This window comes from Pezoporus wallicus, unplaced genomic scaffold (assembly GCF_028554395.1).
Source record: "Pezoporus wallicus isolate ANWC-B61680 ecotype Strahan unplaced genomic scaffold, APGP_CSIRO_Pwel_v1 contig_6714, whole genome shotgun sequence".
Classification (NCBI taxonomy): Eukaryota; Metazoa; Chordata; class Aves; order Psittaciformes; family Psittacidae; genus Pezoporus; species Pezoporus wallicus.
Genome location: NW_026637486.1, coordinates 2,592,079 through 2,618,949, shown reverse-complemented (window position 1 = coordinate 2,618,949; position 26,871 = coordinate 2,592,079). Strand labels below are relative to the sequence as shown.

The 26,871-nt window shown below is 40.9% G+C and overlaps 1 protein-coding gene across 7 annotated transcripts in view; it reads left to right on the top strand.

Annotated features, from left to right (window-relative positions):
- EML6 (EMAP like 6) overlaps positions 1–26,871 on the top strand; it is a 119,133-nt gene that overhangs the window by 85,444 nt on the left and 6,818 nt on the right. The window contains exons 20-36 of one of the 7 annotated variants that reach the window (XM_057405811.1): positions 59–186; positions 1,526–1,667; positions 2,826–2,978; positions 3,246–3,377; positions 4,715–4,803; positions 5,501–5,677; positions 5,790–5,991; positions 6,202–6,328; positions 17,618–17,696; positions 18,850–18,979; positions 19,591–19,689; positions 20,908–20,928; positions 21,293–21,466; positions 22,166–22,374; positions 23,856–24,013; positions 25,095–25,209; positions 26,346–26,534. In XM_057405811.1, coding sequence (XP_057261794.1) covers positions 59–186; positions 1,526–1,667; positions 2,826–2,978; positions 3,246–3,377; positions 4,715–4,803; positions 5,501–5,677; positions 5,790–5,991; positions 6,202–6,328; positions 17,618–17,696; positions 18,850–18,979; positions 19,591–19,689; positions 20,908–20,928; positions 21,293–21,466; positions 22,166–22,374; positions 23,856–24,013; positions 25,095–25,209; positions 26,346–26,534 — 2,324 coding nt within the window. The other 6 variants (XM_057405812.1, XM_057405813.1, XR_008971740.1 and 3 more) reach the window with 6 other exon arrangements.

Here is a 26,871-nt window from a genome sequence, read left to right as displayed (position 1 = left end):
TGAGGCTCTCTTTGATTTCACAATAAAAACCTTAAATTAACTTTTTTATATTCTTCAGGTTTACTGCTAGAAGACAATCCCTCAATTCGAGCCATCAGTCTAGGACATGGGCATATACTAGTGGGAACTAAAAATGGAGAGATACTTGAAATTGATAAAAGTGGTCCTATGACTCTTCTTGTCCAGGTACAGTATGGATCTCCCATATCAAAATACTCCCTGTAGAAACAGAAGGCATTATAAGATTTTCCCAGTCCTTTCCTTTCTGTTTTCATTAGCCCTGTTGGCCACCATTCCTTTCCTCACTTAGGCAGAAGTTGATGCTTTCTTATGTAAATGACTTTGAGATTCACTGTGGATTCAGAATTCTGAGGGTGAAATGAACAGTCCAATAGGTCCAAAGGCTGATGGGGCTTTTTATGACTTTTGTAGGTGTTATAGTTTAAAGAAATCTCTTTTTACAAGCCAAAGTGTTTTGCAAAGCTTAGTTAAAATAAATCATATATATGCCCACTGCTGTATTTGATGTTGCATTGGTTTAGTGTCTTAACCCTAATTTCTATATGTAGAAAACCCTATGTATCATTTACTGAGTTATAATCTGTCAAGCTGTTACTTTTTGTTGTCTGTAACTGGCTAAATTAACGTTATTCCTTACGAATACATTGTTTCTTTAGTATTTTTTGTTCTAGTCAGTTCTAATCACACAAAATAATGTTTCAGATTGTCATTGCCTGCATGACAGCCTTGCTAACCTGAACATAAAGTTGTAAATTATTTAACGCATTCACTAATTTGGAATTGCAATCTCATCCTAATATATTTGTCTTCAGATGAATACTAAGGTTGTGAGATAGTAAAATTACCTTGGAATTACCTGATTGCTGTGAGTTTTCTGAGAAAGTGTTAGAATTGTCATCCATCTAAAATGACATCTTTAAATGCATCAGCTTGAGCCAAAATAGAGAATCCATAAGGTGTAATCAAGATGTGATGAGAATTCCTCCCCTTTTCCTGTTATTGGTATCTTTCTATTTCAACAAAACCAGTTACCAAACTGAAATCCAGATTGAGAATAATGAGAAATGATTTCATCTCGAACTGCAGGGCCAGCAAGCTGTGGCAAGTTGAAAACTGAGCTCTGAGGAAAGATTAAAAGAACTGAATATGTGTATGTTGGACAGAGAAGTTCTTTAGGATCTCAAAAATGACAGAAGCCTTGAAGACAGATTAGCCCATGTTAGGATTTCAGGATAAAGTCATATTTGAGGCATCACTATTTCTTGTTCATTTCAAGTCTGGAAGAGAGAGCATTAGAAGCATGGGAGTTACAGCTAGTAACAGTGGAGGAGACTATGGAAAAGTATATTTTAGATGGTTATCAGAGGAAACAGACCAAACAGTCAGGTCTCTTTGACTGTGGAAATTAAGAGGAGATGGTGAAAGCCTTATTGTTTGGGACTTGTAAGGTACTACACAAACCCAAATGCGTTATTTTCTCTTAATATTCAATGTTTTCCTTTAGGGGCACATGGAAGGAGAAGTCTGGGGCTTGGCAGCTCACCCTCTCTTGCCTGTCTGTGCAACAGTGAGTGATGATAAAACACTCCGAATCTGGGAGCTCTCATCCCAGCACCGCATGCTGGCCGTGAGGAAACTCAAGAAAGGTAATTCTCATTTGGCCATACACTGGGATGGTTATGATGCCACTCTGTTCCTGGAACAGTCCCATCCTTGCTTTCATGCTCATCACAGGCATTAATTAGGTAGGAAGAGCACACAGTCATTAAGAAATTGGAAGCATACTAAGTGAATTGTCTTTGGCATGTGTCAAGTCAATGAAAAGGGTAGAAAGAAAAAGGATGATAATCTATTGTAATGAATGATAATAAAATTAACTTTAATATATTTTCAGTGGATTCCAAGTGGAATGACTTGACCTTGGAATTATTTTCCTTCCTAAGAATACTTATTTAAGGCTGGCATATATTTTTGCTGACATTCAAAAGTTTCCTTACAAAGACAAATGTAAAATGTTCTTCATGGTGAGCACAATCAGTGGCAACATGAATGTTATACGTTATTCAAACTTCTCTGAAAATGAGCAGTTTTCCTGCCCTCTCCTCTGTATAAAGTTGGATAAGCTATGCTGAAACGCTGTCTTCCCAAAGTTCCTCTTATTTCATTTATTCATCGATATCCTTTAGGAAGTTTTCTGGTGGAAATTCAACATGCTTCATTTTCAGTGACAGGTCCAGAGCACAGGAACTCTAATTAGATGAGGAAAACCAGAGTCAGGTGAACTCAGGGATGGAGGAGGATATCTGTATGAGAGAGCATGGTCAGAAATAATGGTGAGGCCAAAAGTAAATGGAGGAAGTGTAGCCCGTCTCTGTTTTGAATGTGTTTCACCTGCCAGAAAAACTTATTCAGTCGTGTAACAAAGAAGCTTTCAGTGCAGTATTTCTAAAAGACATATAGTTATGCTGCCTGTAACGAGTCTTGGAATTTTTCATCTGGATATCCTTTCTGTTCTTCTTTTGTTTTGGATTTTTGCCATCATTGGCATGTTTAGAACACAGCTGCAAGGTGGTATTTGCACCTAAACCCATTCCAAGTCTTATCAAATCACAGAAGGTACATTCCCGCTTAGTAAAACATTAATCACAGCCCTCCTATCACGTAATATATTTGTTTTAATAAACAACAAATCTATTTAAAAGGTATGTACTTGATATAAAAACCTTTCAGTTGCAGTTTTTTGATGGTTTTCTCACTCCCAAGTTTGTAAACCTGAAGATACTCCCTCCCCTTTTCTTCTGCAGGTGGACGATGCTGTGCCTTTTCTCCCGATGGGAAAGCCTTGGCTGTAGGCTTGAATGATGGGAGTTTTCTGGTGGTAAATGCTGACACTGTTGAAGACATGGTCTCTTTTCACCACAGAAAGGAAATGATCTCAGATATAAAGTTTTCACGAGGTATAATCAGATGATACAGTGAAAGGGCAGCATTTATCTTGGATTTTGGTTTTCTCCTCTAGACAGAAGAGTGAATGTTCAGAAGGTCGACTGGCTTTATGTGTGCTCCATTGAAATACTTTGCAATTCTGTATGGTTGTATGCAACCCAGTATAATGGGGCCCACCCCAAACTGGTGCATTTGGTTGCTCTACAGTAGTAAAAATGCATAACAATACTAATTATAACATGTACAGCTTTAATAACCTTGGTGTCTCTTCTTTACAGAATCAGGGAAGTACCTGGCTGTGGCTTCCCATGATAATTTTGTAGATATTTACAATGTGCTTACCAGCAAAAGAGTTGGCATTTGTAAAGGTGCATCCAGCTATATCACGCACATTGACTGGGACTCGAGAGGTAAAATGTCTGACCAGAGATACAGATTTAAAATGCCTGTGAAACAGAATAACAGAAAGCTGTTCTCGTACCAGTTATTAGCATAAACTGTCACTACTAATGCAAATGATGTTTCATTATTAAGCACCATATGGGTTCAGTGCAATTACATTTGCTGGTGTCCAATTTGCTTGCTTCTTTGCTGATCATTACATGGCAATCACTGCAATGAAGTTAGAGAGCCTTATTGTCACAGCTAATTACATCTAGCAGGATTGATAATGAACTCTTGCAAATAAGCCTTCCCAGACCTAATATGATTCTGTGTGGAAACACCTGCGTGTCTGAGCCCTGCTCTCCGTGTTGTGCTAGTCCCAAAATGTGGTACAAGCTCACTGCCCACAACAGGAGCTAAATTCCTTGCAGAATTCATTCAGGTCTGGGTGCAATTCTTAAGCTGGAAATAGAAAACCATGCAACAGCTGAGCAGGTACCTGCTTAAAACCCTCATAATCTGGCTACTGACAGTTGTAAAATAATAATAGCAAGTTGTCTAATACTACCTGTAGTAGCCAGTTCTTGGATGTAATGCATGGGCAGTTATAAAGTATAAGAAAACTGAGGATTCTTTGTGTCCTTTATGGTATTTATTGGAAACTAACTGAATTTCTAGATGTAAAGGATTAATATACTAAATTGTATAAACTGCATTATACAGGTCAGGTAGGAAGGGCATGATGCTTCTATAGCATATTGCATTTCTGTTTGTCAGTGACCCCAACAGACTGACTATATATAGCTCACATAACAAAGGGCAAGAAGCCCAGTGAAAATAGAGCATTGCTGGAACTGCACTAGTTCATATCAGTTGATAACCTAATGTACTATCATTTCCATTCAGGATTATCTTTGTAATATCACAGCTTTTGTATGAATATAGTAAACTTCATATGGAAGGACAGTTTGGTGTGTAACTGGACTATATACCAGTCAAGCACTGCAAACCAGGATCTTACAGTGCATTTAGCTTTTGGCAAAGCTGTCTTGCAGAATGATTATGAAAATTAATAGCACACACATTTATAGTTTTTACTTTTCATTATCGTGGTGATGAAAACAAGCGAAATTTTTCTTATGAGAAGAACACGATTTGCTGCAAGACAGTAATTTTTTAGGGATGCTGGATAATATGTAAAGTACTGCTTCTGCAGTGAATCAAGAGTACAGGAGTCTTCTGAGAGTGATTTGAAGCCTCTGCTTTAGCTTACCCCTAGAAATCTCTTCACTCAATCAAAAGAAAGTTCAGAATATTCATGATAATGAATAAGAATCATAATAAACTCTTATTTCATACCCAGGAAAGTTATTGCAAGTCAATTCTGGTGCCAAAGAACAGCTATTTTTTGAAGCACCAAGGGGGAAAAGGCATATTATAAGAATTGCTGAGGTACGAATTATGCTTATTGGATCTTTTTACTGTGAAAGTTATTTTTCAGGACTGTTGAAAATTAGCATTTTTTGTCTTCAAATGGTATAGCTTTTCCTTTTAACATACAATAGAGTTAGATTTAATCATTCTGTATAGCATCTTTCCTAGCCTTTGTAAATGGTAGGACTTGCAACCTTCTGCTTGTATCTCTAAGTTTATTGCTGGTTGTTTAATAGCAGTCATTTTACATAACCCCTTAACTGAAAAGTCGCCTGTTTTCATAGAATCATAGACTTTTAGAATGGTTTGGGTTGGAAAGCACCTTAAGATCATGCAGTTCCAACCCCTGCCATGTTTTTCTGTGTAATGAGTGTTCATCTAGTTTATATGCTCTCTAAAGAGTATGGCCTGAATTTAATGGTATGAATCATTTGTGACACATAATTCTTGTGCAAAACTGCCAGTGTTTAGCACCTCAGAAAAATCTTTCAGGAGATTTGTATCCAAATCATGCTTTACCTTGGAAAAGTGGGAATATCTGAAGTTTTAAGCATTTTGATGAAGATAAGCAGTTTGTATTAATAAGCTGTAAACACCAAACAGTTTCTAAAACCACTAAAATTAAGTTAATATCAAACATAGAGGAATATAGGTGTGAAACCAATGTGCATTTGATGTATTAAGACAATATCTTCTGGGGATATTTTGATTGCAGGTAGAGAAAATAGAGTGGGACACCTGGACATGTGTGCTTGGCTCTACTTGTGAAGGAATTTGGCCCATGCACAGTGACGTGACTGTTGTGAATGCAGCCAGCCTTACAAAAGATGGAACGCTCTTAGCTACAGGAGATGATTTTGGGTTTGTGAAGCTTTTTTCATATCCAGTGAAGGTAATAAATGCATTTATTTCTGTGATTAGACGCTGCAGAAGCAGAGGAATTAAGGAAGGCGCTGTTTGTGGTATGTCAGGCTGCTAACATGGGAATTCTTTGTGCTACACAGGGCCAACATGCAAAATTCAAGAAGTACGTGGGTCACAGTGCACAGGTAACCAACGTGCGGTGGTTGCACAATGATTCTGTGCTGCTGACTGTAGGTGGTGCTGATACAGCTTTGATGATCTGGACCAGAGAATTACTGGGCATTCAGGAGAGTAAGCTGGTTGATAGTGAAGAATCAGACACAGATGCAGAAGAAGATGGAGGTAAAAAGGCTCGTATGAAGCATGGCTTTAATTTAGACTCACATAGGAGTTTAACTTGAAGTGGGGAAGAAACATTCATGTGCTAAAGCTCAGTGTAGGGAGAGCTTGGAAGGATTTCTTTCCTTCCTTTTATTGGTGTAGATCTTGTTTTCTACTCTGCCACTGTGAAACAAGGGTAGTTTGTTTTATTTTATGTTTTACTTTCCTAAGGTTATGACAGTGATGTTGCAAGAGAAAAAGCAATTGACTATACCACTAAGATCTATGCAGTAAGCATCCGAGAAATGGAAGGGACAAAACCACATCAGCAGCTGAAGGAAGTCTCAGTAGAAGAGAGGTATGTCACACAAAGGCATTCGTTTCTAAATGTACATTGCATTCTTTTGAATATCTGTTCATGCAACTAAAATCAGTCCTTAAAAATAAGACAGAAATAGGCAGATTCACAAGATAATATTTAAAATGGTGCTCAAGGTATTAATATGATGGGCAAAATATGTATACATCAGTAAAACACCTGTGAGTGTTGTGTTCTCTGCTACTGTCACATAAGCAGTGATATTCTTTCCTAATTAGTAGGTGTAGCTGTGCATGTGTGTGCAGCAGGGCTTTAGGGACAGGGTGAGCTTGTAAGTGCTTTGTAATTGGGACCTTTGGTGATGTTTTCACTGAAAGCTTTTCAGGTGGTTATAATTGTGTCAGGTTGTTACTGTTAAAGCTGAAATTTCCCATGGCACACATTGGCCTTAGGCTGGAAGGAGGACGGTATTGGAGAGGACAGTATTGGAGAGGACAGTAAAGAAAAGAGGTAAGAGCTGAGCATAGGGAGTGAGGTCCACTGAAACATAGACTCCCCATAGGGGAGTGGGTGAGTAAAAACTGACTGGGATAGGATTGCCAGTAGAGAAGAATCTATAACCAGTAAAGTACATTCCCCTTCCTAGCCTAGACCAGTAAATCTACACCAGTGAATCCAGCTGATTTCTCAGCTGTGAATCCCTGCAGTCTCTTTTATAGGATTTCTTTTTATCAGTGGTCATTCTTTCATCATGAGTTTTCTTGCCTCTGCCCAGCGTTGGGCGCTGACAAAAGGCTGCTGTGGGTTAACCCACAGAAACAATTTAAGCTTGGTTGTTTGCCCTCAGTTTGCCCAGAACACGTGACTAGCAACAACCCAGCAATGGCATATTGTTCTCCCCAGGGATCCTGCCCTAGTTAGAGAGCAGGATACGTGTCCTCAGGGAGTACAGCGGGTGCAGAAGGAGGCACTGGGGCACTGCGGGATCCCTGCTGCAGGTACTGCAGAAGATGAGAGTGCTGGGTGGAGAAAGAGGCTGGGATGGCAAGAAGAGAGCTCTGGAGCCTGTGGAGAGCTGTGTTTTGCTTCTGTCCCAGGGCTCTGGGTGGTGGCTGGCAAACAGAGTATTCTGCAGGCAGCCTCTCACCATGTCCCACCTCAATTCCAGAGTACAGCTGAATTTGCAGGAAAACTGCACACTCATGGCTGCAAGTGGAGATCAGTTAAGCAGTGTGTTGAACAAACATGTAACACATTGAACAGATGAAGGCCTGAGGTTCTCTCACCTGACTATGGAAAGCTAGTGCTATCTCTTGAGATTTTGGGCTTTAAATCTCCTTGGTGTCCTGATTTGCAAGATGTAAAATGGAGTGAGGAATAGTTCCTGATTTCATGCAGACCTTTGAAAAATGAATTTGTTTATGTTTTTAAAGCTCTCAAGGAATGGATAGAAAGTAATCATAACATTTTCACTCAGTATTTGAATAGGACAGCAGAAGTTGGGAGTGAAAAATGAGAAGAAAAACGGTGCACCCCCTTATTTTCATCACATTTTAACAAAAACATGCAATAGGAGGATTAGTCTCTTTTTTTCAATGGAATACTGAGCGTTTCTTTTCCCCTTCTTTTAAGGATCTCTCTTTCCATTTCCTCATTTACTCATATAACATCTTTCTTCCTCCATTTTTCTCTAAAAAGGCATAGGCTATTATCTAGTTTTGAGATTGAATTAAAAAAGGGAAACTATTTTATTTTGGGGTAATAGTGCTAAACTGTCATTACACATGAAATTACAAGTGCCAGTGGTGCACCAGATGTTTTACACCAGAAACCCTTGTAACTTCCAGCTGCTTTATTCTGCTTTGATGATGCAAAAGCAACTGTAGAGCCAGTTTAATTGACCAATTAAGCTGAGCTTAAAATTGTTTTGTACTGGTGAATTACCAGCAATATGAGCATAAGCATCAGTCTCTTCTGCAGTTTGCCAGCACTATTTTCAGTCCAGGAGTGAAAACTATCACAGTCCCTTTGGGTCCAGAGAAAGCTTCCCTTCTTGAAACCTGGCCCTGGATCTGCTCTCTGATGCAAGCAAGTATCCAGCTTCTCTGAGGAGTATCTGTCTGCCACGTACACTTCCTGACTTCTGATTCTGTCCACATCCTCAGTCCTACGATGCATAAGCTGATTCAGCTGATTCAGCAAGACAACTGCTGTGCTGCTGTGGAGGAAGGCATCCTGCAATGAACAAGCAGTTTGCTGTTTTCAGCCTTTTAAACAAAACCAGTGGTACTGCAGAGCAGGCTTCCTGCTTGTCACACTAACTGATAATGCCTAATGCAGGGGAAATGTGCTTTGTGCTATCCAACGCCACAAAGCAACACTGAAGCTGGAAGCTCTTCTAGTGTTTCCACACTACCCACTCTGTTTACAGCGAGTGGGCCTATTTAAATGGGTAGACACCTCCTCTGCAGTGAGGTTGCCTTCAAGTAATAATGCCTTCCATAATAATCTCTTGATAATGATTGTACATGAAAATAGCTTCCTGTGGCCTATCTGAAAGAATAAGCTATCCCATAACAAGTTCTAGGCTTTAAGTCTCCGTATCTTCTTAGTGCCTCTATGTAATCAACAGTTGTGAACTTCATTTTAAAATAGCTTAAAAGCAATCCCTTGTAACTGTCCTTTTCATCTTTTCTGCTGAAAAGTCACAGCTATTCAGTACATGTTTGTATCTTTCAATTACAGCTATTGGAAAGGACCTTAAGATCATCTAGTACCAACACCCCTGCCCATGGTTGGAACTAGATGATCCTAAGGTCCTTTCCAACCCTAACTATTCTGTGGTTTGCAATTTGCTGTTCTGATAAATTTGCCAACAGATCCCATACTTTTCATATATAGCTTGTTAGACAAAGATAAATTTGCATCCCTTTCTTCATCAGATTAATATAAATTACCAGAATTTATAGTCAAATAATTATAAACAGAAATTTCAGGGTAAAATGTAGGAAAAACTGCAGTTTCTGAGGGTGTTGTGCCAAGATAGGGCCTGAAGCTGTGAAAGGTCATTGGTTTTGGATGCAGTAAGCTGAGATTCATGTGTTGGCTACTGCAGTAGTCAGTGACTTCAGGTTTTTGGCCACAGTTTTACCAATATGTGCACAATTTATGCAGAATCTCAACACTCTGAATTATGAGTGTTTCAGGGTAAAGCTGACTTCTCTTGTAAGACATGTGAATTATGAGGCAAAGTTTAGCTGTGCCAGATCCCATCTCTTCTGAGAATACGAAGTAATGAAGCATCCAGTAAAGGTTTGTCTGACCATGTTCAACTCCCAAATCTTTCCTCTTTGTAATTATGCCATATGTCTGTATAAAGACCGCAGGGATTGTGCGTTTGATGGGATTTGCACGCTGTGGATCCTCTGATAACACACTGTCTACGTTTTGAAAACCACGTTGCAAGCTGGAAGGTCCTTTAAGGTAGACATGAGCTCATCACAAGACCTGAAAAACTGCGGAGTACAATGGGGATCTGAGATTTGTCCCCACGTTGTATTTTCATTGCGTGTCTGAGAAAGGAAAGATAGTGAGTTATTCAGAGATACAGAGAGTTATCCATGGGTATAGTGAGTTATTCGTGGGCATAGTAGGTAGAACACCAGAATTAAAGAAAGGAGGTTTAAATTAAGAAAAGAAAGGAGAGAAAACCAACCTTCCAGCCTCCAGCTCGAGCACGAGACAGGAATAGCAGGGGCTGTTGCTCTCAGCTGCTTCTTGGGAACAGGGACTTTAAGCTCACTATGTTTCTTTCTTTAAATAGTTCTATTGAGAAGGTGAACTGGTGCTGAACAACTTATTTCCCTCAGATAATACAAATACGCTTCAAAGGTACTATGTGACACCTAAAAGACAGTTTTGGTTCAAGATGGCTGGTTTATTTTCCTCTTTATTACAGCTGCATTTCCATCTCTTTAATTTTTGTGTTTGCTAGAGCAAGCTTGCAGGAATCTGCTTCCATAATATTAAGAGTGGTAACTCTGAAGAACTCAAAGCCCATTGTCTCTCTAAAAGTAACAGATCATTGTACAACTCAGGAGGAGTTTAACCTTGGGAACTGAGATGTGCAAGCGTCTGTTTGGGAGCTGATACAAGGAGAGAGGGGAAAGCTTTACAACAACCACCACCCTTATGGAAAGGAGTCAACAATTTAGGAAGGACTCCTCCAGCTCATACAAAGACTTACTTTGCTGTCAAAAGAGAGGAGCCAGCAGTTCTTGTCCCTTCTCTCCCCCCATCATGGGAAAGAGAGTAAGAGGACAGATTTGACGTAATAATACACAAGATAAGTGTGACTTTGAGCAGCTGCTGTTATTACCCAGCACGTGCCCTGTGCTTAACACAATCCAGCAATATGAAAAAGAAACCTGTTTTCCACTGGTTTTCTGTGGATCTCCAGAGCATTGAGCCCCTGAGCAAACTGGGCAGAGAAATTTCATTATTATAAAGGGCAAAATACTTATATATGGCAAACTTGGGGATAATATCAAGGTTTTTCCTTAGAAAAGAAAATGAAAGCCCTTTATTAAATGTACTTTTCCTGTCTCGTTTATTTACGTGATGAAAATAATGATGATCCTGCAAGTATCTTGGACGAATGGAGGAGTTACATGGTGGATTTTACTTGCAGCACTTGAAATAAATCACAGTGTGGCATTTGGGGGGGACGGGGGACGGGGATGGGACACTCAAGATTTACTGTCTCCATCAGCAGTTATAGCTATAGGGTGGGAAAATAACAGGAAAGATGAGGCTGAGGTACAGTTCTAAAATGTCTTGGGGGTGCATCTGCTGCATGGAGTTAAGTAATTAATCGACTGTTGTTTCTCTCACCTCTCCCCAACCTTCTCGTTTTATTTCTCCTCCCTCTCCATGTCCTCCTGTCCTTCCCACCCACCCTTACTTTTCTCTTCTATTCTGCTCCTCTGATTGGCATCCTCTTTGCTCTGCCTTTGTGGTTCACAAGTGGGGTGCCCATGGGAGGTGCAGCAGGAACAGTCTCATGGTGTGGGAGCTCCAGGAGCAATGCTCGCACACTATGGGACCACTTGGTCACTTGTGGGGCTGTCCCAGGCAGTCCAGGATAGTTGTAAGCTCTGCTGTGTGTTATGTAGGAGTTGGGCTTCACTTCAGCAAAGGCCTAACTTCTGAATTGGGTTCTGTTTAACTGGCAAAGAATTTCTATGATAAGAAGTAAAACAAGCTTGTGTGAAGACTGTATTTATGTTACTAACACAAAAAGCAAAGATGTATTTGCATTTGCATTCTACTAACTGCTAATACATATCCTATGGCTGCAGCTTCCATTTAGTTTGATTTGCATGACTCTACATAAACTGAAAACTCTTGTAATATACCTGGTGATGGAAAACCCTTTGAAGCAGGTTGAATGCTTAGGAAACCAAAAGCAGCATTGGCATGTTTGTCTAGTTTTCTGGTTTCTTAACATACTGGCTTGTCTCACTCTCCACGAGCTGTCTGTCTCAGAGCCTGTTCCCCAGTGTGTTACTATGCATCATTTGCAATCATATGCTCTGATAAAGGGGGGAAGTTGAAGAAGGTTGAGAACCTGGATCTTCTCTCTTGAAATATTACCCTTTTGATTCTTTATTCCTTTAAAACAACATGAGCTGAATTAAACAGGCTTTCAAAGTAGCCTCACAGGTGGTGAGTACAGACCTTCGTACCATAAACTGGATTATTAGACATATGGTTACACAATTTGCTCATGCATTTTTACATGCACACTTCTGTGGGTGCAGTATAAAAGCTTTGAATGTGAATCTGCTTTGTATTCATGTGTAGGAGGGAACTGTTCAAAATCTATCTGGGAAAACACATCTCTGGGGTGGAGAAAACAACATCGGGCTTATTCCATCAGAAACCTCCCATCTGAGAATGAGCAGCATCCTTTGGGATATTCCCTTTTACTTTCTCAATAGCACCATGTCAAGTTAATGCATCCCAAGTGTATTTGGCAGCATGCTGGTTTTATCACAGTTGTCCCCAAGGCTTGAACACATTGTGAGTGGTATTTTTGCAGTCCCTGCCAACCTACTGACCTCAGCATCAACCTGGCATCTCCCACGGGTCAGCACAAAGCTGGCCCAAAGGTCTGTTCCCTTTGGGGGTATGGAATTGAGGGATGCCAATCCTGTCCCAGGGCACAACACGTCACCAGCGTTTCTCTCTCTGAACTTGAGTGCTCTCTGCCCTGAGGTTGAAGTGAAATATTCAACTATTTTTGAGGGTTGTAGTCCAGGATGGGCTGAAAAAGTGTTGGTTTCGGCTATGTTTTTTTATGCAGGGGAAGGATCTGTCTATTGTGTTTTACCTCCAGCCCATAAAGTTCTCCATATACTGTTGGTGGAATATTTCTACTTATCCAGTAAGCACAGCTTCAAAACATGTCGGAGATTATGGAAAGAACAAAAAAACAGATGGGGAAGGCTCTTCCCCTCAAACATGATCACAAACCCTGAGAGAAGCCTAAGGAAAGAGAGAGACCTTCCAGAACATGCTGAAGTTGGGTTGATTCTGATGCCTTGGTAGTATATGGAAAGAATTCTCCTGCAGTCTCATTACCTGAGGTGATCAAAACCTTTTTAGCTCAAAGACAAAAAGTTAGGTTTTGCCTAAAGCAGGTTACAGTGTGTACCTTGCAGCTGGTTTGGGCAGTTGATGCTGAGGAAACCTCCAGACAGCCCTGTGTCCAGTGTGTTGCCCTCTGTGCAACAGGGCCAGCCCATTTGCAACAGCTGTGTAGATTAACAGCTTTCCAAGATGCTTAGAACAATAAACTTGTTAAAAAATCATTCAGAAGTGATTACCCTCCTTACTAATCTGCTTCCCTGCTTGTTTCACATGTGGGGACTGAACTGGAATGACATGCAAATGTAATGCCTTAACTTCCCCTACAAAACATGACTGCACCACCATGTGCTTTGCAACACCACCTGGGTCTTTTGGTTGTTTTAAAGAGTTCATCAGCATACATGTGAAATCATCAATATTTGTGCCCATGCTGAGGCTTTTTCAGTGCTATCCCCTTAAAAAACAATTTGGATGACAATTGATGTTTCCCTCTAGTTTTGTGTCAGCTTTGCTTTGACCCACTGTATTAGGGCAGGGTGTTTTCATATGCAATACTGTTCTCTTTGGTTGTCTCGTGTTATCCACAAAATGTGATGGGAAAGTAACACCAGGAAAAGGTGTCTGCTTAACTCCTATCTATGTTGTGGTGGCAAAATGCACAGGTTTAAAATGCACAGGATCTTCTAATCCCCTCTTACAGCTTCAGTTTTGCAGCAGTTTTAGGGCACTCCATCAGGACTGCTCGGAGAAATGTACTTTGAAAAGCTGCTTTTGCATTTTCACAAATGAACAGTATATATATATGTATATATATGTATATATATATATAAATCTTGGGGGTTTTGTTCTGTTGTCCAAACACACCTACAGCAGTAGGGTCCTCTTACCTCTCTTTGCACCTTGCTTTCTCTTCCTGGGAGCAGTCCTGCTCAGTTCTGTGTAGCATCCAAATCTGTTCCCTCTCCAGGTAGCTGCCATCTAAATTCACACCTTAGTTCCCATGTTGGACTGTCTTCAGCTTCTTCTGTACCCATTTCTGCTGAGCCCAGCCCATCACCTTCTCTGTGTCCATCTGTCCCTGCCCCAAGGCTCACTATCATTTTCATGCAGTGCTGTCTCTGAAGAGCCCATTCTGTTTCCCATTGGCCTCAGAACAGAATATTCGTGTTCTTGCCAGTTTTATTACTGATGCAGGCAGTGTCTCTCATCAGAGAACAGTTATGCCACGTGCTCTAAAAGCAGGAGCTGGTTATCCCTGTCCCATAGAATTTATCATAACGATTTTGGTCTGCTTTCTCCCCTTTATTGTTTGTCCAAATATATCTGACTTTTTTACCTCCCCTTACTTTGTCCCTGTTTCCTAAGATCACGTCTCTTTCCTCCCTCAAGCTGCTCTACTCCTCCATGCCCTCGTTCCTTCTTCCTCCATTATCCAGCTCTCGCTATGTCTGTCTGTTACTGCCTCTTCACCCTACACATGATTTAGACCCCTCTTCCTACTCATGATTTGTGGTCATTTCAGATCACCTTATAGCTTAGGTGTGAGGGAATGAATTGTCTCTTTCACCCTTCTCTCTGAAGACAGCGGGTGAGGTTTGTTAATGTAAATCTGGAGTAGTTCACTGATTTTTACCCCTGCATACTTGTGGAAGCATATTGTCAAGATGATCATTAGTAACAGGGGTTTTATTTTTATTTGCTGTATTCACAGTATCTAAAGAACTGAAAGCCCTTTAATGTCTGTAAGACTGTGTCTTACCTTTCCTGGAACTCATTCACCCCATAATGTAATATAAGCACATTTATTTCAAATGACTGGAAAGAAACTGTTAATGCTTGTATTATGTTTTAACTTGCTTTCCTTTGGAGGCAGGGAATTGTCAAGTAAGTACTAACACAGAGAAAGCACAGATTGCTGTCCATGTACAACGCAGATTGCATAGACCAAAAGGGGGAAATACATGTCATTTGCTGCTGTGCAAGTTTCTTGTCTTGACACTGCCATCTTCTGTATCAAAATCAAGTAGGCGCAGTCCCAGACTTGTTGAAATGACTTCTTAAACATTGGGTGTTGCTTTACATCTGTTTTATTAACATCACAAGGCAGTGTGTATATATATACATGTATATGTATATATGACTGCACACAACATGGTGTCGGTGTGTACTGTGAAAAGGTATATAGCAAAGTATATGTGTGTGTGTGTATGTTTCCAAATGAAACCTCATGCTTACAGTAGTGATGATCAAGCATGTCACAGTGTAATGTCCTCTTATTTGCATAAAGAATCTTGCCTTGCTCTTGTCATAAACGTTAACTGATGCTAAATCTTGGGGGTTAAAATAATGTAAAGAAATGTACAAATGTCTTGAAGTTCCACTAAAACAGAAAAAAGAGCAGGGAGCATACAAGAAAATGCTTTATTACTTTCATAAGCAAGGCCCAGGTAAATCTGGGCTGCAATGAAATCATGATTTTATTTTGTAAGAGCCTTAAGTTCTGTAAGAGTTTCCCCCCCCTTCTCTGGTGACTGCGCTGCTATTCGGTCCAGTTGCCGCCACCACTTATGTAATGTGATTTGATTGACCACTTTCAGAGAAAATAAAGGTGCTTGTTTCCCTCTGAACAGAAAAGTACAAGCTGTCCCCATGAGCAAGTTGGCCTCCCAAGGAACAATGACGAGGCAAACTCACAGGCTGAACTAGGGGAGAAAACAAGCATCCATTGTGTGACGTTCTCAACTGTGCTTAGGAGGCTGTTGAGTTCCTACCAATTTCCATCCCTGTCAGGAACCTGCAAATAGACGCATGGAATCACGTTCTCCTGCAGTATAAAGTGTGCAGGAAGCAGGGATGTAGCTTCCTTTTTTCCTCCATCCCATAGGATCTTTAGTTCCGAGCATACCCAGGGATGGTGTTCCTGAATTTGTGGACTGGTGCACTCTTTAATTTCTGTTTTAGTTCTTATTGGCATGCTTGAACAGCATGGTTTGTGCCACAGAGGAATGACTGATGGACTCTAAAAGTGCTTGTGCATGAGTAAAGTGGTCAGAAGTACACCTAAACTGTATTAAGTTTCTTACTTGGCTTTATTTGCTGCTTACAAGGGGATCAAGGTAACTCTTTCACTCTTTTGATGTCACAAGATCACCTGCTAATGCACTTTGCTAGTACTTAGTGAGTTTGTTTGTTTGCTTGAGGGGTGGGTTAGTTTGTTCACCTCCAGCTTTGTTCTGTCTTATTGAGAGCTCAGATTTTCAGCTGCTTACTCCTGCAATAAGTATTCTAGCTGTGTAGCAGTGAGTGCTCTAAATGTGTGTTTTGTCACTTGTTGCCTTTAATACCTTCCATACAAAAATACAATTCCAGAAAAAGCAGCTCCCTTTAAGAAAAAGGAATTTCATTCTGCAATTACTTCTTGCAAAACTGAGAATTAACGGGAGTAAAAGCAAAGGCAAGGAAAATGTAGTTTTCATGGCATTTATCATGGATACTGCACACATCTTTTTAAAAATCTTAAAGTGTGGAAATGCTTTCCAAATTGGAATAGTTATTAAATAAATTGAGGGCTTTTCACTTGCAGAACCCCACTGTTGTTTAGCCCTGTCTCCAGAACCTGCAGTTGGAGTTTAAAGGCATGTTGTGAGGTGGGGTTTGTGTTATTAACAGCAGCTATCAAGTGATGTTTTGGAGAAGCATTTAACCATAACATCTGGTTTTATTCTTTTCCCATCATCACTTGTACCCAAGGCCTTTTCTAAGTATCAAACATGATGAAGGATGTGGGCTAATGTTCACCAGTAATCCAGTGCAACCCTCGTGGCTCTGTTCTGCGCAGACAGGGTTAGAATTAACCCTCATGGAGTTGTTACACGAATTAGCCCTCATGAACTTCTATTAACAGAAAGGAGAATCATTATGCTCAAATTAACACAGTGCTCATCTACAGTGGAGCAAGGCCTTTGATTTTGTAAGGTCATGAACTTCCAGAGGCTGAGCTCCTGCTTCTCCTCTTGGGTCTGTGCCTCTTCTTGCTTCCTCAGAAGGATCAATAGTAGCAGCACAGGCTGTCAGTCCTTAAAGACCATTTGCTCAGATCAGATTTTGTTTCAGTGTTCCACATTTGTCTTCTTAGCTACTTCTAGCAACTGTGATTATATAAAAGTGCTTTGCTGGCCTCAGTCCCTGTTAACTTCACACGGATGAATAACTTGTACAGTTCAAAACCTAATCATTTCATCTTTAATATGATTTTGGAGAAGGTTTTCGTAAAGTCATGTCAAGGTTTCATGGTGGGGTTTCTCAGAAGCAGCAAGGTTGGGGAAATGTCAAGTGCCAGCTGTACAATATCTTTTAGCTCATTTCTGAAAGCAATAATTTACTATCCTTTAGTATTCAAGGAATTCCCTATGGATTTATATCATGGGGGTTTTAGAAAACGGCGTAAGGTGTTCTGCCACTCACCCACAAAATCAGTGTTATTTCTGCTCTTTCCATCAACATTCATATGATTGTATTCAGTTTGTTGGTCAACTCTAAAAAAACTAGGCATTAAGCTGATAGAGTTGCAGTTGGCCATTTCTTGTTGCCATACCAAACACATGCTGTGGTTTTGGAGGCTTTATTTTGCTTTCAAGCATATTGATTGTCCTATTTTGTACCTGTTTGTTTCAGGCCACCAGTTAGCAGAGCTGCTCCTCAACCCGAGAAACTGCAAAAGAACAATATCAACAAAAAAAAGAAACTGGTTGAGGTCAGGCTTTATCCTTTTGCATTTGCTTTAGAAGTGCTGGGGGAAATTCATCTCCGTTTTGAGGGCTGCTGAAGTCATGGAGAGGTAGAAGAGAAGAGAAAGAGATTTCTAGGAAGTGCTTTCAAACACCAGGAGATGTGATAGACAGCAGCCTCTGTCAGGAAGAGCCTCAGATTGAGGATGTTAAAGCTCGCATGCAATAGGAAGCTCTCCAAACCCACCATCTGTCTCTCAGTTTGAAGGCAGGTAGACCCAGAGTGTATGTGCATCCACCGCCGAGCCTGTACTCACTACATAATCCCATGGGAAACAGTCAGAAGCTGCATGTTCACACAGGAGAAAATCACATGCAGGACTTTGCATGATGAAGTTTGCTTGTTTACTTTGAAGCACACCTTTTCCCCCAAACAGCCTTTCTGAATTCCCTCACTATATGCTGAACAAGGAATATTCTGTGTTCTGTGTGGGCCGTTCGCAACACTTGCTTGGGCTGCCACTCTCATTTGAATTGTGCCGAGTAAGCTGTGATTGTGTCTGGGACAGGTTCATTAACTCTTGTCTTCTGGGCTACAAAAGCAACTTTAACAACTACCCATTAACCACCATTGTTTTCCTGGAGGAAGTTTCCTCAGCAGTTGCTTATTGTACGCTGAAATTACACCTCTGATTAATGTGTTAATTGTGAAGTTACTTATAGCCTTTGCTTCTTATAAGGACTTTCAGGTCAGAATTAGGTCTATTAAAACTTGGTAGTTTGAAAGAATGATTTTTGAAGGCTCTTAAAGTAGAATTAAAGACACTTGCAAAGATCTGATGTCCTATAGGATTAATAGATCTGGATCTGTTTTATAAGTTGCATATATTTTGAAGGGAAATTTACAGCAGCCAGATGAATTATTAAAGAAATAGTAAAATAAATGCAGTGCCTTAGTTAACCATTAAAGCACTGTATATAGTCTGTGAGAATGTCATGCCCCAACAAATGAGTAAAAGAACAGGGTTAACTGATAAACTATAGTTTAATTATCGCATCACCTCTACAAGGTATTTGTAGCTCATGTGATTACTTTAGAACTGTGCTTATGTGAGGCAAAATCTGTGATCGCTTGTTCTTTCTTTCATTTCACTCTTCCTCTTTGTTTTACTTGACCAGGAGCTGGCTTTAGACCATGTTTTTGGATACAGAGGATTCGACTGTCGCAACAACCTCCATTACCTGAATGATGGTGCTGATATTATTTTCCACACAGCTGCAGCAGGCATAGTCCAAAATCTTTCTACTGGTAATTCAACTTGAAACAACACTTTGAGATGAAAAATGCTTTACAAGTAAAAGGTTTCTGGTTGAAAGCCTGCTGCCTTCAGAAGGAGCAGGGGCAGAGGCAGAAAAGCTGTCACATCTGGTGACCTTTAGGGACTCTGGTCTGAGCATGGCCTCTGACCATGACCCACAGAGCTGGGAAGCTCTGTCCCATCTGCTCTATTTGGGCCCTTGCCCATGGGAGGATAGTGCAAAGCTCAGACTTCACAGGGCTTGCTCTCCACTTTGCTTTGATCTACTGGGGAACTAGGACCCTGCACTTGACAGTTTGGCTTTTCCTTGCAGTTACAGGTTGCTACAGGATGATTCTTGTGCTGATTCCTGGTTCCCTGAAGATAGCTACTTTATTAAATATTGCTCTTATATATAGATATGTGTGTTAATGGTTATGTTCATAGTGCATTTGCTAATGTTGCCTGGGAGAGAGAGCACAGCAGCTGCTGAGGTAGTTCCATCCCCATCCATCCCTGGAAAGCACAGTATCAGTGTAGCAACAGGCCAAGTATTCTTTGCTTCAGTGGTGGTTTTTCCTTCAGTACTGTTGTGATTAAAACCATGTTTGAATTTTATTAGGGAGTCAGAGTTTCTACCTGGAGCATACTGATGACATTCTCTGCCTAACTGTGAATCAGCACCCAAAGTATAAAAACATTGTGGCTACCAGCCAGATCGGTAGGTGACTCTCCATATAGTAATGTTGTACTCACAAATCATCAGGGGCACGGATTCATTTTGGGCTTTTCTGTGTTGGAGTTTTACTAGGACATGCCAGTTCTATTGTCTTCAGTCTTTTTCTTTGATTTTTAAAGACGTAATCAAGCTTCAGGATTTTCCTGTGATTTGAATTTCACCTGTGATTGTGAGTGACTGGATTTTAGAGTTAATTGTAGCACAATCATGTTTCAGAAAGCAAACCTTGATAAACTGTAATCTGTAATCGTGTGATTTATAGAATTCCCATTCCTTCCTGTATCCAAGGCAGTGTTTAGCAGTAAAATGCTTAGCAGTGACAATAAAAGAATCAAAATTTCCTATGCAGGAGTACAGAAGCTGTACAGGAAAGGAAAGAAAAAGAGGGGAATCTCAACAGAAGTTATGGCACATGTAAGGGGCCAGTTGTGAGACCCTATGTATTTATGTGTTTAGTATTTACACAAAGAGTCTTCTTACATTCCCTAGTGCCTTTTGCAGGAGTAAACATTGCATGGGAAATGCAGGATATTTGTCCCAAGCCTTCCAAGGGATCTGTTTGCTTTCACTTAAACCTGCTGAATATAATTAACTGCATGAAAAAGAATGGTGTCATTTGAATTCATCTCATCACAGAAGGAGACCTGAGTCTGTAACTTCTGTAGTGAGTAGCTTCACAAAGGGGCAGGAAAATGGCACCTTGACAAAGCAGCTTTGCCACCTGCACCCAGGGGCTGTCACTTCAATCTGGATGTTGAGGGAACACAAAAGTCTGTGTCTTGTCAGAGCTTCTGTTCAAAGTACTGAGTTAAAAACTGTTACAGCCCCCCTTTTTAGTCTGTCAGCAAGAGCCCATGAAATCAGCACTTCTGGTTATGGTTGAGATTCTGTATAACCACAGATTCATTCCACTTCGAAACGTAACAGTTTGTAAAAGCTGCATGTCTTTAGCATTTCTTTTAAACCTCAAAGTACTAAATATTGTTGCAATATTTGTGTATAAAAGCCAATATACCCAAAGAAGTTCAACAATATTCCTGCTTATTTGCTTTGTTGATTTAATCCATATCCATTTTCAAACTTTTAATTTTGTTTTTCCTTCTGGTGCTGATGCTGGCAGTTCAGCATTAGAAACATGACTTACTTCACCTATTGTTTTCCCTTGATGCTTCCTCATTTGCCATTGCTCTCACAATGCAGGTGATATGACAGAATTCCCAGGTAAGGCTGATTTGTTTGTGGATTTTAGTCCAGCAGAGTTCTGTTGAAGTCTCATGTTTCCTTGTTGTATCTGTGTGAACCGCGGATACAAATGAAACTTCCACAGTTTCTTTTGCATGAGGCTCTTCATGAGTGTTATGTTGTTCTTTCAGACCTTGTCTTACTTCATGAAATCCAATGATTCCCCTTGTGTTTTGCAAACTATTATGATTATTTTCTGGTTTGGGTACTGTTAATCTTAACACAAACCCCCTCAACTTCCAAGTGTCTGTTTAGGTTAAATGTTCTTGAAAAATGCCTCTTTTGCACTGAAGCTTTCCAAATGCTGAATTAATTCTCTTTGATCCCATCTTTTTGCATGTAGGTACAACTCCCACAATTCATATATGGGATGCTATGAGTAAGCAAACGATTTCAATGCTGCGTTGCTTCCATACCAAAGGGGTCAACTATGTTAACTTCAGTGCAACTGGCAAACTTCTGGTTTCTGTGGGAGTTGATCCAGAGCACACCATCACAGTGTGGAGGTGGCAAGAAGGTAACTCTGGAAGAATCATCTTCCTTCGGCCTGACAGAACTGTGTATAGTTGTTTGCTTTTCCTTTCAAGTCTTTGGAATAGATGGGTATTCCAGAGAACAGATTACTCTGAGTATCACAGCTCCTCAAGTCACAAAGCCAGTTAAAGGAGATGGCAGAGTGATAGATAATATGAACAAGAAAATCAGTGTTAAATTTCTACTATAAATAAAAGTTAAGGAAATAATGTTGTTTAATATAAAATTCTGTGAAATTAAGGAGATTATTTTCTTCTTCCTAAAATACTTAAACTTGCAATTCTACGCTGTAGATAGGCCTTGGGAATTCCAAACAGGAATTAGCACCTTTGGAAATGGGAAGATGAGAGGGAAAGTGTCCCAGCTGCACCCCTGTGCGTTTCAGCAGAGGGCAGCTCACTGATGATATCCGAAATTTCTGTGGTGTTATTTCACTGATGAAGGTGACAAATCGTGCTGTGAAGACCTCAATCTGAGCTTCCTAAAACTCTCATCACATCCAGGGTCCTTACGGGTTACATGAATTAAGATCTTGGATGCACCATATGGGGATTTGCTTAGCTTTCAGCATCTGGGACACAGTTCTCTAGTCCAGTCCCAGGTCACTTGATGTTATAAAATCACATCAGAGCTTAACTTTGCAGGTAAATTTAACTTTATTTTTATCCTTCAATTAAAACAGGGGCTAAAGTTGCCAGCAGGGGAGGACACCTGGAGAGGATATTCGTGGTAGAGTTCCGCCCAGACTCAGACACTCAGTTTGTGTCTGTTGGGGTAAAACACATGAAGTTCTGGACATTAGCTGGCAGTGCTTTGCTTTATAAGAAAGGAGTCATTGGTTCCATGGAAGATGCCAAAATGCAAACCATGCTTTCTGTGGCCTTCGGAGCAGTGAGTTCAAGTGACTTGCTACAGACTTTTATCATACATTGTTATTAAAACCACAAGTGTCAGTTTGCTTTGTTGAAATCTTGTGCAGCACACACAGAGCAAGACCATCGACCTCTTGCTTCTTAGTTAAACTTTGCATTTCAAACCTGTACACCTTTGCATCCTCATGGAAGTTTTCTAAGCAGGGTCTGGTTTCTCTGTCAGTGAATGGTTTTCATTCATGTCTGTGCTCACCTGCAGCATCAGCTGCCATGGCTTTTCTGGTTTTACTTTGCTAGTTATGTGGTGCTTCACTAGCTAACCCAGAAGAATGGGATGTTATTTGGTGGGTAGGCTCTGCTACCTTTTTTTCTACTAACAGTATTTGGTACAACATATGCCAGTGATCCCACTAATGGTGCCAGTATATTCTGCTCTCCAGTATGGTCATTAGGGAACCTTGCACTGTGCTTTAGATTTCATCATTAGTAAAACCAGGACATATTAACAGGGGAAAAGCAGCGTTACCATGAGTCTAACTAAGGTCTGAAATAGCTTCTGCTTCATCCAGAAACCCTACAGGAATTACCTTTGCACAGGTTGGGCATACATTACACAAATCACCAATTCAAAGAAACCCCTTACTCCTAATGACCCACCCTGGACAATAGTGCTAATATGTGCAATGCAGGACTATAAAATTAGCCTCCCAAATCCTCATCTTTATGCCCAAAGAAGTGAGTGTGTTGTCAAAAAATGCTTAATACCAAACATTTATTTCTGTTCAGTGGAATTATTCCAGTACAAAATATGAGTAATGTAATGGACACTAAAGACCCCAAAAGTGATTTTAAATAAGAAGCAGAATATAATGACAGAACAAACAAATTGCTTGTCTGTACTTTTCAAAGCCAGCAGATGAGCTCAACTTGATCAGAATACGTCATTCTTCCAGGGTGCTTTTTGCTTCCTCAAGTATGTGTGATTGAATCTCACTGGCTTCCTTTTATCAGGAATTATGCCATTGCTGTGGTGCATAAAGCAGGTACCAGGTTGAGTTAGTTCTGCAGTTAAGTTTATACACTTCATTTTCAACATCTGGAAGATCCTGCTTGCCAGTCACCTGTACTGGGATTCTCCCCGACACGTACTCCAAGAAGAAATCAGCATCACTTAGAATTCAGCAGTGGTCACCTGCTGTCCACCTCACCAGTGGGGCCATGGCACTGCATGAGCACACCAGAAGAAGCACACGCATCTGAAAGTTCGAGATAGATGCATGAGGTGAATGTGTTCCACCCACATGATTAATAACATCCCAAAGAAACACCCTCAAAGTGCAGTCATTAAACTCATTCCCTCAATGCAGATGGTTTTAATTCCTGCAGTCATTGCATAGTTGACTTTTCTCAGAAAATTCAGTAGCTAAAAGAATCTTAACTGAAGCTGAACAAAACTGCTGAGGTATTTATTATATCAGAGATTGTTGCTTTTTGTTGCAGAATAACCTTACATTTACTGGTGCCATAAATGGAGATGTCTACGTGTGGAAGGACCATTTTCTGGTCAGGCTTGTGGCAAAAGCTCACACAGGGCCAGTGTTCACAATGTACACAACCCTTCGAGACGGACTCATTGTTACAGGAGGGAAGGAGAGACCGTAAGATACAAAACCTTCCTACAGTGCACGGCTTTTCTCTCTCTCGTTTTGTTTTCAGCTTATCCAATACCCTAGGCATACACAATGCTTCCCAGAGATAAATGGCATCTCTACTGTGGCAGCTGCTGTCTAAATCTGATGTAATGTGCACAGGTATCTTAGTAAAGGACTAATAAGTAGGATACTCAAGGTCACGGTAATGCATGTTATGTGCAAAGGGTGTACTGAACCTCAAACTAGCAATTGATATGAGCACCTGCATAAGCTCCTGCCAGCCTGGTAGAAGTCAGTTTTCCTTAATTTTTTAATTCTGGCAAATTACAGACAACCTCTCCCAGTGGAGATGCTGATGAGTAAATTCTTTCATTTACTTGAAGTAACAAATATGCCAAGCTTGTCTTGGCAGCAGAGATTTGAGATTAAGTGACAAGAGAACAGTTTGGTTTTTGCAAAGTAGATACTGTTCAAAACATAAAGTGTGATGGCATTTACATTATTTATTTTCCATTACACAATAGTGAGGTGTTTTTATAGAGTCATAGAATCACAGAATGGTTTGGGTTGGAAGGGACCTTACAGCTCGTCCAGCTCCAACCCCTGCCACAGTCAGGGACCCGTTCCACTAGAGCAGCTTGCTCCAAGCCTCTGTGTCCAACCTGGCCTTGAACACTGCCAGGGATGGGGCAGCCACAGCTTCTCTGGGCACCCTGTGTCAGCACCTCAGCACCCTCACAGGGAGGAACTTCTGCCTTATATCCAACCTAAATCTCCCATTTCAGTTTGAACCCATCATCCCTTGTCCTATCACTACAGTCCCTGATGTAGAGTCCCTCTCCTCATCCTTGCAGCCCCCGTCAGACACTGAGGTTTCCATGCAGCTTCTCTTATCCAGGCTGAACAACCCTGATTTTCTCAGCCTGTCTTTGTATGGGAGATGCTCCAGCCCTCTTAAGATACAGCAGGAGGTGATTCAATGTATGTCTTATTTTTCAATCAGAAAAATACAGGTGGGACTTACATATGGGCTTTGTTGTAGCCTGTGCAGAGGGAGACGTGGGTAACACAGCACCCTTCTTTTCAGCACTAAGGAAGGGGGAGCTGTAAAGCTGTGGGACCAGGAGATGAAGAGGTGCCGAGCGTTCCAGCTTGAGACAGGCCAGCTCATCGAGTGCGTGCGCTCCGTCTGCAGGGGCAAAGTGAGTGAGCAGCACCCCTGCACGTTGTTCTTGGTGGAGGCTGATGGGAGACACAGGGGGGGGAGATTTTCGTGGCATTATGTGAGGAGGCTTTGCCTGCCTACTCAGCAATGTGTCCTTATGTGTCTTCCTGAGCTCAGGAAGGGCTTTGAGCTGCTTCTGGCACCTGGGGCCTGCCTTTCCTCTATAGTCATCAAGGAAGCGTATGGACATATTTCACTAAGGCAGGACCCCTGTGTCCCACCTTTCTTTTCAAATGGCAAAAGGAACTTGGGCACCTGCCTTACAAGCTTTGCTTCCCATGCAACACGGGCACAGCTTAGGTGCTTCACTTGGACAGAGAGGATCCTAGCTTTGTTTTTTTCCTGAAGTCACAAATAGAACAAGTTGATGCTGAGAATTACCGGTTGACTTTAAGATTTGGTGAAGTGGAAAATAGAAATAACTGAGTAATATACATGCTAAAGGCACTTTTGCACCCATTTAAATAGCACTTGTAAATGTTGTGAAAGGAGTGTGTGATGATGCAGGAGTGGTATTTTATATGATGAGCAGCTGTCCAACCTAACATCACATGAAATGAACTCTATTTATCGTCATAAATCAAGTCTCAGGAATTTGACATGCTCTTTGGTAACACCACCATTGAGGAATGTTCTATGTTTCTAATCAAGTAGCCACTGACCAATTTCAAACTGTATCTGTTGATGCTTTTTCCATGTATTTACAGTTTAGACGATGACAGAGTGGCTAGAGTAGAAGCAAGGTGCTCTTCAACAGTCTGAGCCTAAACCCCTGTTGTTATTGCCCAGCATTATTTTGTTACCTCAGAGGTATGAGAATCACCCTTTACCAGTTTGTATTTAAACACTCTGCTCTGAATTAAAACCCTTAATAGCAAGGTGCAAATCCACCACAGCACTCACCAGTGACACCAGAACATGATAGCAGACGCTAAGATGTGAAAGTGTCCGTGGTTTAATCTCCTACTTTTAAGATGCTGCATGAACAAGCAGTACAAATCAGGATGAGTTATCACAAGTATTTCTGCAATACATTGGTATTCACTGCTATGGATCTATTCTGTCTCTTACACTGATAACCTGTCTCTTATTCTTCTTTTCACCTATGAACAGGGGAAGATTTTAGTGGGAACAAAAGATGGAGAAATCCTTGAAGTAGGGGAAAAAAATGCTGCTTCAAACTTGTTGATTGACTGTCACATGGAAGGGGAAATCTGGGGCTTAGCAACTCACCCCTCAAAAGACATCTTTATCTCTGCCAGTAATGATGGAACAGCAAGAATCTGGGACCTGTCTGACAAAGTGAGTATTGCTGAATTTACAAGTATATGATAAAATATGATCACTTTATACAACCGTGTGGATTTCCAGCAGTACGTGTGCACCTTTGCACAGCCACATAAAGAGAGCAATGTGTTTTCTCCTGGTTTGGTGTGGTTCCTTTTATGCCCTGCTCTGGGGTGATGTGGAAGGGTGAGTCCTTGCAGAGGTAGCACTGCTGCTCTTTCCAACTGCAAGCAGTCTGCAGAGAAACACAGCTATCTGCAGGGAATCTCAGAACCCCAGCCTGGTTTGGGTTGGAAGGGACCTTAAAGCTCCTCCAGCTTCAACCCCTGCCACGGGCAGGGACCCCTTCCAC